Source organism: Physeter macrocephalus, unplaced genomic scaffold (genome assembly GCF_002837175.3).
Source record: "Physeter macrocephalus isolate SW-GA unplaced genomic scaffold, ASM283717v5 random_205, whole genome shotgun sequence".
NCBI lineage: Eukaryota > Metazoa > Chordata > Mammalia > Artiodactyla > Physeteridae > Physeter > Physeter macrocephalus.
In genome coordinates this window covers 72,503-86,010 of record NW_021145491.1, presented here as the reverse complement: position 1 = coordinate 86,010, position 13,508 = coordinate 72,503, and the positions used below count along the sequence as shown (strand labels likewise).

At 55.0% G+C, this 13,508-nt stretch overlaps 1 protein-coding gene across 1 annotated transcript; it reads left to right on the top strand.

Moving 5' to 3' along the window:
* The first annotated feature begins 3,398 nt into the window (after positions 1-3,398).
* Positions 3,399-11,770, top strand: FKBP4 (FKBP prolyl isomerase 4). The gene is made up of 10 exons (XM_024129298.3): positions 3,399-3,783; positions 5,613-5,757; positions 6,790-6,932; positions 7,766-7,886; positions 8,120-8,276; positions 8,876-8,966; positions 9,069-9,152; positions 9,370-9,555; positions 10,196-10,435; positions 11,537-11,770. Exons 1-10 carry the CDS (start codon positions 3,679-3,681, stop codon positions 11,657-11,659), a joined length of 1,395 nt encoding a protein of 464 aa, XP_023985066.1. The 5' UTR covers positions 3,399-3,678; the 3' UTR covers positions 11,660-11,770.
* The last annotated feature ends 1,738 nt before the right edge of the window (positions 11,771-13,508 follow it).

Here is a 13,508-nt window from a genome sequence, read left to right as displayed (position 1 = left end):
ATAGACACTATCATGATTCCCATCTCAGAGGTGAGGAAAACTCACCCAGTGACCCATGGTGTGTTCCGTGATGAAGCTTCAGGTCTCCACTATGTGCAGACCCCACATAGCGGTCTACTGTTTTTCAAATGCATGAAAATGGAGCTGTAATCTCTAAAATAAATAAGTAAATAATGTTGTATGAAACGTATAGTAGCTGTTTTGGTCAGTAGTATAGTTTGTGTTTTCTCAGTCCACAGACACCAAAAGTAGCAAGAAATGATGAGTGTCCTTAACATTTCTGGTATTACATTTTTACACCAATCATATTGGTGATGTTCTAATTCTTAGGTTGGGTGGTATATTCCCAAAGTTCATTATGTTGCTATGTTACATAACATGTGTATGTGCATGTATATACACACATACATACTCATCTCACATTCTCTTGAATTATTTGAGTATTACATAATTTTTTTAATGTTTAAGAAGATTGTCAGTCTAAGAAGGTCAAAGCAGCACCTTTAAAAACAAGGGGTTTAAAACCAAGTGTTTTGGGGACTTCCCTGGTGGCAAAGAGGTTAAAAATCCACCTGCCAATGCAGGGTACATGGGTTCGATCCCTGGTCCGGGAAGATCCCATGTGCCTTGGGGCAACTAAGCCCATGCACCACACCTACTGAGCCCGTGTGCTGCAACAAGAGAAGCCACAGCAATGAGAAGCCCGTGCACCGCAACAAAAGTAGTCCCTGCTCACCGCAACTAGAGAAAGCCCACGTGCAGCAACAGAGACCCAACACAGCCAAAAAAAAAACAAAACAAGGGTCTTCGTTTCTGAGGGATGGGCCTGGCATTAGGGAGATGTACCACGTGAGTTCCCGCAGGCTCATTCTGGCAATAACAAAACTCACCACAGCACCGGTCATCTACAGAGTAAGGTGGATGATGCGGGGCAGGGGGGCGGCTGCTCTCTTCCTCTAGCAAAGGGGGAGTTCCGGGAAGATTGTGAATGACTGATGATACCACTGAAAAGAATTACAGTAAGGTCCCTACACACGAGCCTTCAAGCTGTGAAGCTGCGGTCCACCAACGTCAGCCAGCCGTGAGTGACACTGCACCTTGCCCTCCGTCTCCTGTTGCTGACGATCCTTCAGCTCCACCATCTCCCACCTTCTCTCCCTCCCCGGTCAGTAACTCTTCCTGCCTGTTCACTCGATGCCAGCCCCTGTTTGCCAGCTGTCGTGCTGGACTGCTGTACTTTTCAAGGTACTGTACTGTAAGATTAAAAACGTTTTTTTGTTTGTTTTTTATGTATTGTGTGAGAAGTATTATAAACCGATCACAGTACAGTACTATATAGCCGAATGTGTTAGTTGAGTACCTAGGCTAACTGTGTTGGACTTACAAACAAACTGGACTTACAAATGTGCTCTCAGAATGGAACTCGTTCGTATGTAGGGGGCTTACTGTACCTCGTTAAACATCTTTAATGGGAATACTAATTTAAATGGGCTGGGAAAGGGATGAGGAAGAGGAGGGAAAGAACAAAACACCTGTGTATACTTTCTATGTTGACTGTTTTAAGTTTTACAATCTGAAAAATATAATGTAAATAACTAGAAAAAAAATTCTAGAAACAATAAGGTCCTGCTCTAGGATCCAAGAACCCAGTGCCTACTGCCCCCTCCCCACCCCCTTCCATCTCCCAGCCCCTCAACCACTCACTGACTGAATGAGCACAGTACTTCCTCCCTGGAAACCTTTCCCTCTGGTCCTTCCCCTTTCCCCTCCACAGGGTTTTCCCCTCTTACAGACCTCTGTATTCTTAGCACTTTGTCCCTATCTCACCATACACACTCATCGCATTAGAATAATGACCATTATTTACTAACCACCCGTTTGCAGATGCGCACTCGGCTAGATACCTGACATACATTCCCTCTTTGTAACCATCACAACTACCCTCATTGATAGATGTTACCATCCCCATAACCTGCCCCCAATCGGTTACCATGTGGGCGACCCGATTCCTTGCTTACTCTGAAGCATATGCTCTGTCAGCATGTGTTCGTGCAAAAGCAGACACATCTTCAGCGCTCAATGAATGTGCTGACAGACTGAAAGACATACCTACACTGTTTGCTTCCAACGAAGAAAAAGACGCAGAAAAGCATTACTCCAAAGGGAACTTTTCTTTTCTATCCCAACTTGTTCTGCCAGATAATACCCAATGGCCCCAGCATCAAAAGAAACCAGCACACACACAGAGAATCAGCCAAACGCAGGTGCAGGAGCCAACAGCAACATAACTGCCAAGGCAACAAGCCAGCACCTTACCCACCATCGCTGTCCCCGGGAGTTTTGGAAGGCCTTGGCACTATTACTTCTCACCCTACTGAGGACAGTGTAGAAAAGAAATAGCCTCTAGGGAGTCAACCTCCCATGTCCTCTGAGGGTATCCCCAGTCAGCCAGAGAGACTTAGTCAAGGGTAAAAACATTTCCTGTAAATCACTGGAAGAAACGGTTTTATTTCTCCTGCATCCCTTTCCAGCAGAGTTCCAACAGAAACGACTACGATGAATTTCCCAGTTACGTTACGGTACTGAAATTTCATCTGCAATAGCCCTTTTGGTTGCCTACCTAAACAGGACCGTTTGCGTAGCACACAGCACAGCGCCAAGCACAGAGCGAGGGCTCCAAAAAGTTTTTATCATTATTGGAATATAAATTCATGCAGCCGATAACTATTTGATACCACGCATCAGGAACTATGCCAAGCTGGGGTTAAGTGCTAACGGAAAATCAAGACCCTCCCTACACGGATCTTTTTGTCAAAAGTCTATTGTTTGGGTAACCAGGCGCTGCGGTGCGTTGGCCCACCGCGCAGACGCTCTGCTTGCCACAGGAAGTCCAGAATCACCTGGAACTCAGTATTAAGAAAATATTTCTTCCCATGGGCCTTCAGTAAGGTGGAATGGCTTTCTTCGTGAGCTGAAACCGTTTTTAGGTTTTCAGTTTTATTATTGTCGGGGAAGGCCCCTTTACCACGCGGGCCATTTCCTGCAAACGGGCAGCTCGCAGCACTTCGCCGAGCCCCAGGCGCACGCCAGCCCCGCTCCGGGGACACCCGGTCGCCTCCCCGGCCCTGCGCGCCCGGGTAACGCTCTCCGGTCGCTCTGCGTTCAGCGTGCGCGCCCAGCCACGCTGGGAGGCCGGCCGCCCGCGTCTCGGGCCGGGGAGACGCACGCGCGGCGCCCACGTCCGGCGGCGCGGCGTCGGACGCTGCGGAGGATCGAGAAGGATCTGGAAGAATCCGGTTAGACCGGGGGGACGGGAGGGGGAGGCCGGGAGAGCGCGCGGCGGGGGCGAGGGCTGGCCCGGGAGTCCGAGGGTCCCAGGACCGGGGCGGGGCCAGGCGGCCGGCGGGAGGAACGAACCAGAAACCACCTTTCGTAGGAGCGCCCTGAGCGCCAGAGCCCGAACCGGCCGCCGTCTCTAGAAAGTTCTCCCCCCACGTCCTTCGCGGCCGCCCGGCTCCTCCCAGCCCCTCCCTCCACGGCGGTGGGACCAATCGCTCCCCCGGCCGCCCACGACCCACCTCCTGCGCCCTCCCGCGCCGGAGCAGAGGTGCGCGAGCCCCGGCCGGCCGCCCGCACAGCCGCGCACTGACTGGCGCCAGCCGCCCGAGGAACGGCACGATGACCGCCGAGGAGACGAAGGCTGCAGAGAGCGGAGCGCAGTCGGCGCCGCTGCCCCTCGAGGGGGTGGACATCAGTCCCAAGCAGGATGAGGGCGTGCTTAAGGTAAGGGGCGGGGGGCGCCCCGGGGCGGCGGGGGGCGCAGAGAGCCCGTCGCCGCCGCGCTCCGGCAGCCGGCCGGGGCTCGGGGCTCGGATGGCCGCCTCTGCAGCCTCCCGGCCGGCCGTTGACCGCGGCGTGCAGCCGTGGCCGAGCGCACCGCCTTGCTGGCCGGGCCGCCGGTTCGGGGCGGGAGGGCGGCCACACGCTCGGAAGGAGGAGGTCTGGGCTGAGGGTTCCCCAGTCCCCCAGCCCCGGTCCCCGGCCCCCAGGCCCGGGAGCGCAACGCCTGCTCCGGCCGCCGCGTGCGCGGGGAGGGGCGCGCCGGAGGGGGCGGGCGCGTGAGCCGCGGGGGGCCGGGAGGCGTGCACCACCCCTCTCTGCGACCCGGGACCTCGCGGCCGGCTCCTTCCCTGCCGCCGCCGCCGCCGGGGAGCCCCCCCCGGCCGCCTGCGCCTCGGGGGTGCGGAGCTCGCCGACCCTGGCAGTTAAACATTAGCCAGGACGCGAACCGGGTCCCAGGAGTTATTTTCTGGCCTGCCGGCCTTTGTGCGACTTGGCGCGCGGACTCGGCGCCCTCCGCCTTCTCGTCACCCCTTTTCTAAAGGCTGGGACCCGGCTAGGTCACCCGCTCGGCCATGCTGTCCCCCTCCCCCCCCGCCCCGGTGCATGCCGGGACCTGTAGTTCACCCCCCCTCCCCGGGCCTTCCTGAGCGCGGGGTGCGGGGCTGGGAGGAGGTGCTTTGCTTGGGCGCCCGAAACCGTGTTACCGCCGGAGGAGCCAGGGGAGGGGTCTGGGACCCAGGCAGCGGGGCATCTTGACCCACGTCAGGACAGCCGGCCGCGGTTCGGAGCTGGTTCTGCGCTGTCCAGGATAGCGAAATTCTAGCCCGGATTCGTGCCCTGTCCTCACCCAGGGTCTCTCCTCCTGGCTTCCCACTGCTCAGCCCCACGTGCGCGAGTGCCCTGGGCGAGCTCGAGACCTCGGGGCGCTCTTAGCTGGTGCAGAACGCACCTGGCTGCTCTCCCAGTGGGGACGCGGCTTCCAGGGAGACTCATTTCCTCTTTGATTCTCCACTCCTTCCCCTTTCCTTTTCTGTTGTTATTCAAGTCCACATCCATTCCATCGTGGAAGCTTTCCCTTAGAGGGTGACCACACACGTACCAGGGAGCCCACAGAGCCACCTGTGAAGAAGAGAAGCAAGAGTCTTAGAAGTTCCTGGGAAATACTCTAGCCCTGAAACCAAGGACTTCAGTAGCCTACCAGTCACGAATGCTCAAGTCCCAAGTCAGAGGTTAGGGCCTGGTTGAGAGCCCGGGCTCACCTGTAACCTGGTGATTGCTTTCTCTCTTGGACTGCTTCTGTTCTTTTCATTATTCATATTCCTCTTTTTTCTGTAAACTAGATCCTAATCTGATGACTGATGTTTAGGAAGAATGAGGAAACGTAGCATAAATACTTTTCCCTTTGTTGCCGATAATTATTCAGCCTTTCACCGGGTTTAGTCCTGTAACAACTCTGATAGGGATTATGATTTTACTACTTTACAAATAAGGTCTGGAGAGTGAAAGTGACTTGTACAAGAGCATACGGCAAAACCTTGAACTCAGGTGGTGTTTTGTCTCCAGTGTTTCACACCAAGTCACGTCGTAGTGGAAGACAGGGAGGCCAGTTGGTTCTAACCAGGCTCCACAGTGGAGTCATGTGATGACTGGCTCGTCGAGTTACTTACAAGGAGGCAGAAGAGTCTGTTTACGTTCTGGTCAGAGGCGTGCGGGTAGTCGTGGTGCCTCTGCGTCCACCCCTGGGTGCTCACCTTCTCCCCTTCCTCCAGGTCATCAAGCGAGAGGGCACAGGCACGGAGATGCCCATGATCGGGGACCGAGTCTCTGTCCACTACACGGGCTGGCTGCTTGATGGCACCAAGTTTGACTCCAGCCTGGACCGCAAGGACAGATTCTCCTTCGACCTGGGGAAAGGTGGGCATGGTTAGCGGGCTGGTGGGATCGGGGTGTGTGAGCTGTCACAAGCAGAAACGGTATTCTCAGGAGTTCAAAAAGGAAGGGTTTGTTACAATCTTAATTTTTTCTTTTTTTGTTTCCATTGTCCTGAAACTATGTTGATTTTTTTTTTAATATATATTTTTATTTATTTATTTCCTTGATTGCGTCAGATCTTAGTTGTGGCAGGCGGGCTCCTTAGTTGTGGCATGCGAACTCTTAGTTGCGACATGCATGTGGGATCTAGTTCGAGGACCAGGGATCGAACCCAGGCCCCCTGAATTGGGAGCGCCGAGTCTTAACCACTGCACCACCAGGGAAGTCCTGGAACTGTATTGATTTTTATCTTTCATTCCCCTGATCACCTCTGAATGCCTTGCTTTCTTTTCAAGGATGGACTGCCTTGTTTTCTTGAACCCCTTTGTTCCAGAGTTGAGTGGTTTTTGTTTGTTCGTTTTTGTTTTTTAAAGTGGTCTGCAAGCAGGTTTTCTACCTTCCTGGTCCCAATTCTAAAGAGTGTCCAGCTTCCCCTTGGGCATGGGACAGTAAGTCTCTGGGGCCACTGTTTGAACTCAGAGTCATATCCCTGCCAAGGAGAACCTGTTTGTTTTCTTTTCTTTCTTTCTTCCTTTTTTTTTTTTTTTTTTTTTTTTATAATAAAGTTATTTATTTTTTGCTGTGTTGGGTTTTCGTTGCTGCACGCGGGCTTTCTCTAGTTGCAGCGAGCAGGGGCTGCTCTTCGTTGTGGTGCGTGTGCTTCTCATCGCGGTGGCTTCTCTTGTTGCAAAGCACAGGCTTCAGTAGGTGTGGCACATGGGCTCAGTAGTTGTGTCTCGTGGGCTCTAGAGCACAGGCTCAGTAGTTGTGGTACACGGGCTTGCTTAGTTGCTCCGCAGCATGTGGGATCTTCCCAGACCGGGGCTCGAACCCGTGTCCCCTGCATTGGCAGGCGGATTCTCAACCACTGCGCCACCAGGGAAGTCCCGATCTGTTTGTTTTCTGTACCTACAGGGGAGGTCATCAAGGCTTGGGATGTTGCTGTAGCGACCATGAAGGTGGGGGAAGTGTGTCACATCACCTGCAAGCCAGAATACGCCTACGGCTCGGCGGGCAGCCCTCCCAAGATCCCTCCCGACGCCACACTTGTGTTCGAGGTGAGTGGCCACAGAGAGCAAGGCAAAGAGCCAGCCTTGTCTCGGCCCAGGGCCTGGCTGCCCTCCAGTGCTTCCTGCCTCTCGGAGACAATGTAGCCAAGGCTGAGGGCCTGCCCTCGGGGAGAAGGGGAGGAATGGAGAGAGCGGCTAGCTCTGCCATGCATGTAACCTGCTGCTGCCAGAAAGTGGTCAGTGATGAGGGTTCAGGTGGGAAGAGGTAGCTATGCACCCCTTTTCAGACTTGACGCAGCAGGGTGAGGGCTTGAGGCCTGTTTATCTCTGGAGCAGTGCCCGGAGGAGATGGGTCCTAACGGAAAGGAATCAGGAGGTCATAATCTACATAGAGTGGTGACTGACAGCAGAGAACGTGGGCGCTCCGGAGATAAGAGGAGGGGCGAGATGCCCGCTGCGGGGGGCGGGGGCGGGGAGGAAAACCTTTGCTGAGGAGCGGGAACTTGACAGTGTTCAGACCTGAAGGTGGTCGAGCCCTACCAAGCGGATGCCGGGAGAATGTTGGGAAGGCCGGTGAGAGGCGTTGGGTTGCTGCTGAGGCCGGCCGGCCGCGCTCGTCAAGTAGCTGGGGTGGGGCTGTGTGGAGAGCACGCTGTTACGGGAGTAGCGAGTGCACAGAGTGCTCTCCTGAGGTGAAGGGAAGCCCTGCGGCCTGCCCGCGTCCGCCAGAGCTGAGCCAGGGCAGCTCCCGAGAACCTCGCAAAACTGCCACTTGGGCCGCTCCTGCCGTCGCTGCCCTCGCGGTCAGACCTGCTCTGGCGTTTACTGGGGACTCTGCCGAGCGAGAGAGGAGCTGTGACCCCTTACGCCTTGTCCCACAGGTGGAGTTGTTTGAGTTCAAGGGAGAGGACCTGACGGATGAAGAAGATGGCGGAATCATCAGGAGAATCCGGGCTCGGGGGGAAGGCCACGCCAAGCCCAACGACGGCGCCTTCGTGGAGGGTGAGGCGGGGCAGCGTGGGGTTTCGGCCAGGTCCTGGTGCGCACGCCCTGGGTGGCTCCTCTGTGAAGCGAGGGGCGGAACCACATCCTCTTGACACTCCCCCGCGTCTGAGAACGCCGAAGGGCGTCTGGGGAGCAGGAAGTGACGAGGCGCTGGGGGCGGCTGCGGCGGCATCCGTCCTCGGCCTCCTGCCCGCTTACGCCCCTGGCACGTGGCCTGTCTTTCACGCCAGTCGCGCTGGAAGGGTACTACAAGGACCAGATCTTTGACCGCCGGGAGCTCCGCTTTGAGGTCGGTGAGGGGGAGAGTGTGGATCTGCCCTGTGGGCTGGAGAAAGCCATTCAGCGCATGGAAAAAGGAGAACATTCCATCGTGTATCTCAAGCCCAGGTGAGGTACACTGTGGCCCAGGTGTGGCCGTCTGTAGCACAGGTGGGTGGACCGAGGTCAGATCTACTCGTCCACAGTGAGTTGTGTAACCGGCCCTTTGTACGCCTCCCCGGCGTGTGGCCACTGTGCTCTGGGCACCCTGCACGCACACCGTCACGGTCTCCTCGAATCCAAACCTGATGTTTTCGGTCATGCTGTTACAGCTTCCCTTTTCTAGTGACGTCAGGATTTTCATCTTCTGTTCATCCGGTCATTAACTGTATTGAAATACACCTACTGTGTGCCGGACACAGTGTTGAAAATCCTTAGTTATTTAGAGACACTGTTGCCACCTTCTAGTGACTCGTTGCTCTGTGGGGTACCATTTAAATTAGTAATCGTGCCCGTGTCTAATGTGAGTTATTAGAAAGATTTGTAACGTGCTAATAAGTAAGAGCCCCAGGAATTGTGTGAAGAGGTCAGGGAAGATTTTGCCAAGCAGGAAACATCTGAACCAAGACTGAAGCGATGAGGAGGTACTTTGCAGGAAGCAGGAAGCCCTTTCAGTGTGGAGCAGGTTAAGTGCCGCTGAGATGACCGAGCGTTTTCCTGCCCCGCAGCTATGCTTTTGGCAGTGTTGGGAAGGAGAAGTTCCAGATCCCACCAAATGCTGAGCTGAAGTATGAAGTACAGCTCAAGAGTTTCGAGAAGGTGAGTTTGTTCAAGGTCTTCCCTACCCTGAAGTCAGGTCCCACCCTGGACGTGACTCCCTGGGGTGGCCGACAACTTTGTTTCTCCCGTGGGGTACGGCAGGCCAAGGAGTCCTGGGAGATGAGCTCAGAGGAGAAGCTGGAGCAGAGCACTGTCGTGAAGGAGCGGGGCACCATGTACTTCAAGGTGAGCCTGCAGCGTGGCCCTGAGGACGCTCCCGAGGAGTGGACGGGTTGGCACCTGCAGCTGTCACCACGTGGACCCGAGCTGCCTGGTCAAGCCGGCGGTGGGGTTGGGCGGGGCAGGACTTTCGCACGCCTGTGGCTCACCGGTGTCCACAGGGGTACGACAGCTTGGGGCCACCGAAGCTGTGCCGGGTGCCTGAGCCTCCCTCCCATTCCAGGAAGGCAAGTACAAGCAAGCTCTGCTGCAGTACAAGAAGATTGTGTCCTGGCTGGAATTCGAGTCGAGCTTCTCGAACGAGGACGCACAGAAGGCGCAGGCCCTTCGGCTGGCCTCCCACCTCAACCTGGCCATGTGTCACCTGAAGCTGCAGGCCTTCTCGGCTGCCATTGAAAACTGTAATAAGGTGAGAGAGCGAGGGCAGTGTTCACGGGCAGGCTTGGGCGAGCTGCTGGCGGGTCTGGAACTTGCCCGCAGTGACTAGGGCAGAGGTAGCAGGACGGAGCCGTGGGGCTCTCAGGTGCAGGGCCCAGAGGCAGGGCTGTGGGAAGCAAGTGGCTCGGCCTTGGTGGTTGGAGGCAGTGGCACAGCGGTGGGCAAACACTGGATGGAAGAACCGGCTCCGTGTTCTCTCCTCCCGGCTCCTTGGCTCTCCCTCCTGTGCACCCACTTTAGTCTAAAGGGATGGACTTCCCCGGTGGTCCAGTGGTTAACACTGTGCTTCCGCTGCAGGGGGCACAGTTTCCATCCCTGATCGGGGAACTAAGATCCCACAAGCCACATGGCATGGCCAAAAAAAAAAAAAAAAAAAAAAAGCATGGAAGTGCCACAGGTTCTTCTCTTTCATCTAAAGACCTGTCTTCCCTGTCTGCCTCTTGGACTAAATGAGGTGCCTTCCTAGACCTTGGTCCTTTCTGTGTGGTGCCCAAGGCTCGTGCTTCCTGGGGTGGGGCCTCATCCTGCTGAGGGCTGCGTCGGGAACCCAGTGCTGGCCAGAGAAGCTGCAGGACCTGAGGTCTTGCTGCTGCGTGCTCCCTGTGTCTCAGGCCCTGGAACTGGACAGCAACAACGAGAAGGGCCTTTTCCGCCGGGGAGAGGCCCACCTGGCGGTGAACGACTTTGATTTGGCACGGGCTGATTTCCAGAAGCTCCTGCAGCTCTACCCCAGCAACAAAGCCGCCAAGGCCCAGCTGGCTGTCTGCCAGCAGCGGATCCGCAAGCAGCTCGAACGGGAGAAGAAGCTCTACGCCAACATGTTTGAGAGGCTGGCTGGGGAGGAGAGCAAGGTGAGGCTGGGGACGGGGAGTGGTTAGGGTGGACAGGGACAGAGGTGTCCCTTCGTCCCCAGCCCAGCCAGGGTGGGCCCTTTGTGCCTGTGCCTGTCTGTGCCGACCCTGGAAGCCTGGAGCAGCAGCCCGGGTTCCCCCCTGTCCGGCCCCCTATGTGTCAGGAGTTGGCTGCTCTGATGGTCTTCCCAGCCTATGTTCTCTGTGCCTGTTTAAAACTCAGGTTTCAGAAACTGAGGTTTAAACAGGTAATGCATGTACGTGGTTAAATTCAGACTGCGCAGAAGGTGTAGTGGAAAGGCTCCCTCCCCCACCCAGTGTGCTGGCGGGACAGACGGTGACCCCTGGCCACGGGCCGCGGGCTCTGCCTGCTACTTTGTGCGTCGTGCCTTCTTCATGTCATACCTGGAAGCTTATTTTACATCCACGTGTGAAAGAGCTTTCACGTTCGTTCTTAGGCTCACGTAGTCTTCCACTGTGTGGATGTATCATATCTTACCCAGGTCCCTATTTCTTAGTCTCCCAGTGTTCTAGACCTGCGCTAATAGAAATACAATGCAAATTATATTTGGAATTTTAAATTTTCTAATAGCTGTGTTGTTTTTTTTTTAAAGTAAAATAGGTGAAATTAATTTTAATATTTAATTCACCCAAGGTATCTAAATATTGCAACTTTTTAAATTGCATTTTTTATTTTTTCAGATTCAGCCTTCAAAATCCAGTGTGTATTTTATACTTAAATTGTTTTGAACTGGCTGGATTGAAAGTGTTCAGTAGGCACATGTGGTAGTAGCTGCCATGGGCAAGTAGAGTTTTATACAGTGTTGCAATAAAGTGAATTCATAATTTTGTACATGAGCAGGTGTATCTTTAGGTCGTGCATCGAAAGGGAACTGCTGTGTCCCCATAATCGTTAGTTAGTTTTTTTTTTTTAACTTGGGCGTTGAGTATTTCTGGGTACGGACGACACCTGGTGTCAGTGCGTGCTAGGTGATCACTTGGGCGCAGGCAGGTGAGAGGGGGGTGTGGGTAAGAGTCACCTTTCTGGTCGGGGCAAATGAGAAGTGGAATTCACCCCCTGCCCCCTCTCCCTTCTCGCAGGCCAAGGCCACGGTCGCTGTGGGAGACCAGCCCGCCGCGGCCGCCGCCGCCGCCGACACGGAGATGAAGGAGGAGCAGAAAGACGTGGCGGGGGGCCAGCCTCCCGTGGAGGCGGAAGCTTAGCCCCGCCCAGCCCTGCTCCCGGCTGCCTGCCCCCTCCTCCCTACCCTACTCCACCCTGTTAGTTTTGTAAAAACTGAAGAACTTTGAGTGAATTAGACCTTTATTTTTCTATCGGGTTCGATGGTGGCTTTGGGGGAAGGGGGAAAGGAGCAGGCTGGGGGATTGAGGTCGGGGGGTCATTTTAGGTGGTGTCACCCCCTTCCCTTCCCCCATTCCACGTGAACGAATGTCCCTCCACACGCACACTCACGAGAATGTTATTTATTTTGCTTCCTCTGTCTTCTGTGTCCGTGTTTCAGGTGGTAGAAGGGGGCATGCGGTAGGGATGTGAGGTCTGACGAGAAGGCGGGGTGGAGGGGGGACCCCTGGACAGCCCCTTCCCTCCCGGTTCCTCCTCGCGGACGTGGGCGCTAGGGGCATGGGAAGCACTGCTGTGCCCATTACCTCTCTCTCCTTTCCTCGCCCCAGGTGGTGTGGCTGATGCTGCCTTCTGGTGTCATGGTGACCACCCCTGTGCCCCCTCCCGTCAGTGTCCCTTCTCAGCCAGGCGTGTCCCACCCCCTCAGCCTCTTCCCTGCACTTGCTGAAGGTACAGGCTCGCCTCAAGTTCTGTGCTTGAGCAATAAAGTGGAAACAATAAAACCTGGGTGTTGGGCAGCCCTTTGTGTTTGGCCTCGGAGGGGGGGCGTGGGCGGCTACACCAGGGGGCAAAACTAAGAGTCGCCACCCCATCCCCAGCCTGCCTGGGGCAGCAGCTGACACCCTTAGCGCTAGTCGAGCAGGGCCTCCTGCGCGCCACACGGGCTGTAGTGGGGCCTGCGCTCAAAGCCTGCCCGTGGGTCTCCCACACTCCTCCCCCTAGCAGCCTGGCAGGTTTTTAGTAGCTCTGGTTTTTCTTCCCCAACACTTGAGAAGAGGAAAATATATAAACATCTAAGCTACATTGGGACCAAGCGACTGAGTTTGCCTTGAGGTTAGAATTGTCTACCTCTGCCCAACTGACCCAGTAGAAAGTTCAAGCTGTCTTGGTTTCCTAACAAAGTGAAACCCCTGGTGTCACCCTCGCCTGTCGCCCTTTACGCAAGGGAAGAGGGAAGAACAGTCATCAAGCCTGGCAACGCCGGCAGCCCCTCAGGCCCACTGTCCAGCTTTCTTCCTGGCCTTAATGGGAAAAAGCTTATGCTTTTTCCTCTCCGTGCTTTGACCCCTGGCTTCTATAGCATTCTGGGGCCCTGGGAGAAGCCAAGGGGCACAAGTGAATCATGCTGAGCCTTGGACGATCTTGACTGCAGGCCAGAGCCTGTGTCTGTGCCCTTCCCCCTTGTCTGTGTGGGCTGTCTAGTCCTTTCTGCCCGGTGATGTGGTTAGCCTGCCCACCACGTGCCTGTATGGTTCCTTCCAGAAGAAATTTCTCTATACTTTCACCGTGGAAGATTAATTTCTGTGCAAAAGTTCCAAGTCGTACAGCATGGCTGGTGCTAGAGCCAGAACTAAAATTTGGGTGTTCTGTTCTCCCAGTGCCACTGCTTGCTCTCTGCTGGGTTCACAGCATAGCCCTGGGCTTAGGGTTTGTGTCTGGGTCCCTTTGGTATTTCAGGATTAGACTTGCCCCTGCAGCCCATGATAATAGCTAACCCTCACTAAGCACTTTTGATGTAAGCCCAGCCTCACACAGATTAATTTAAATCCTTGTAACCATCCTACAAAAAAGGTATTGCCCCATATTACAGATGAGGAAACCAAGGGTCAGAACTTGAAAGATGATCTGCCTGGAATGTGAGATGACCTCTTGAAGAAATCCAAACTGCCCTGAGGTTCATGTGACCTTGGGCAAGTTGAGCCTCTTTGC

Bases quoted from the DNA above. Each gene is read 5' to 3' on its own strand.
- FKBP4 (XM_024129298.3), top strand. From the start codon at position 3,679: ATGACCGCCGAGGAGACGAAGGCTGCAGAGAGCGGAGCGCAGTCGGCG. The intron at 9,153-9,369 runs GTGAGCCTGCAG...CTCCCATTCCAG, and splicing joins GGGGCACCATGTACTTCAAG to GAAGGCAAGTACAAGCAAGC. The intron at 10,436-11,536 runs GTGAGGCTGGGG...CCCTTCTCGCAG, and splicing joins TGGCTGGGGAGGAGAGCAAG to GCCAAGGCCACGGTCGCTGT.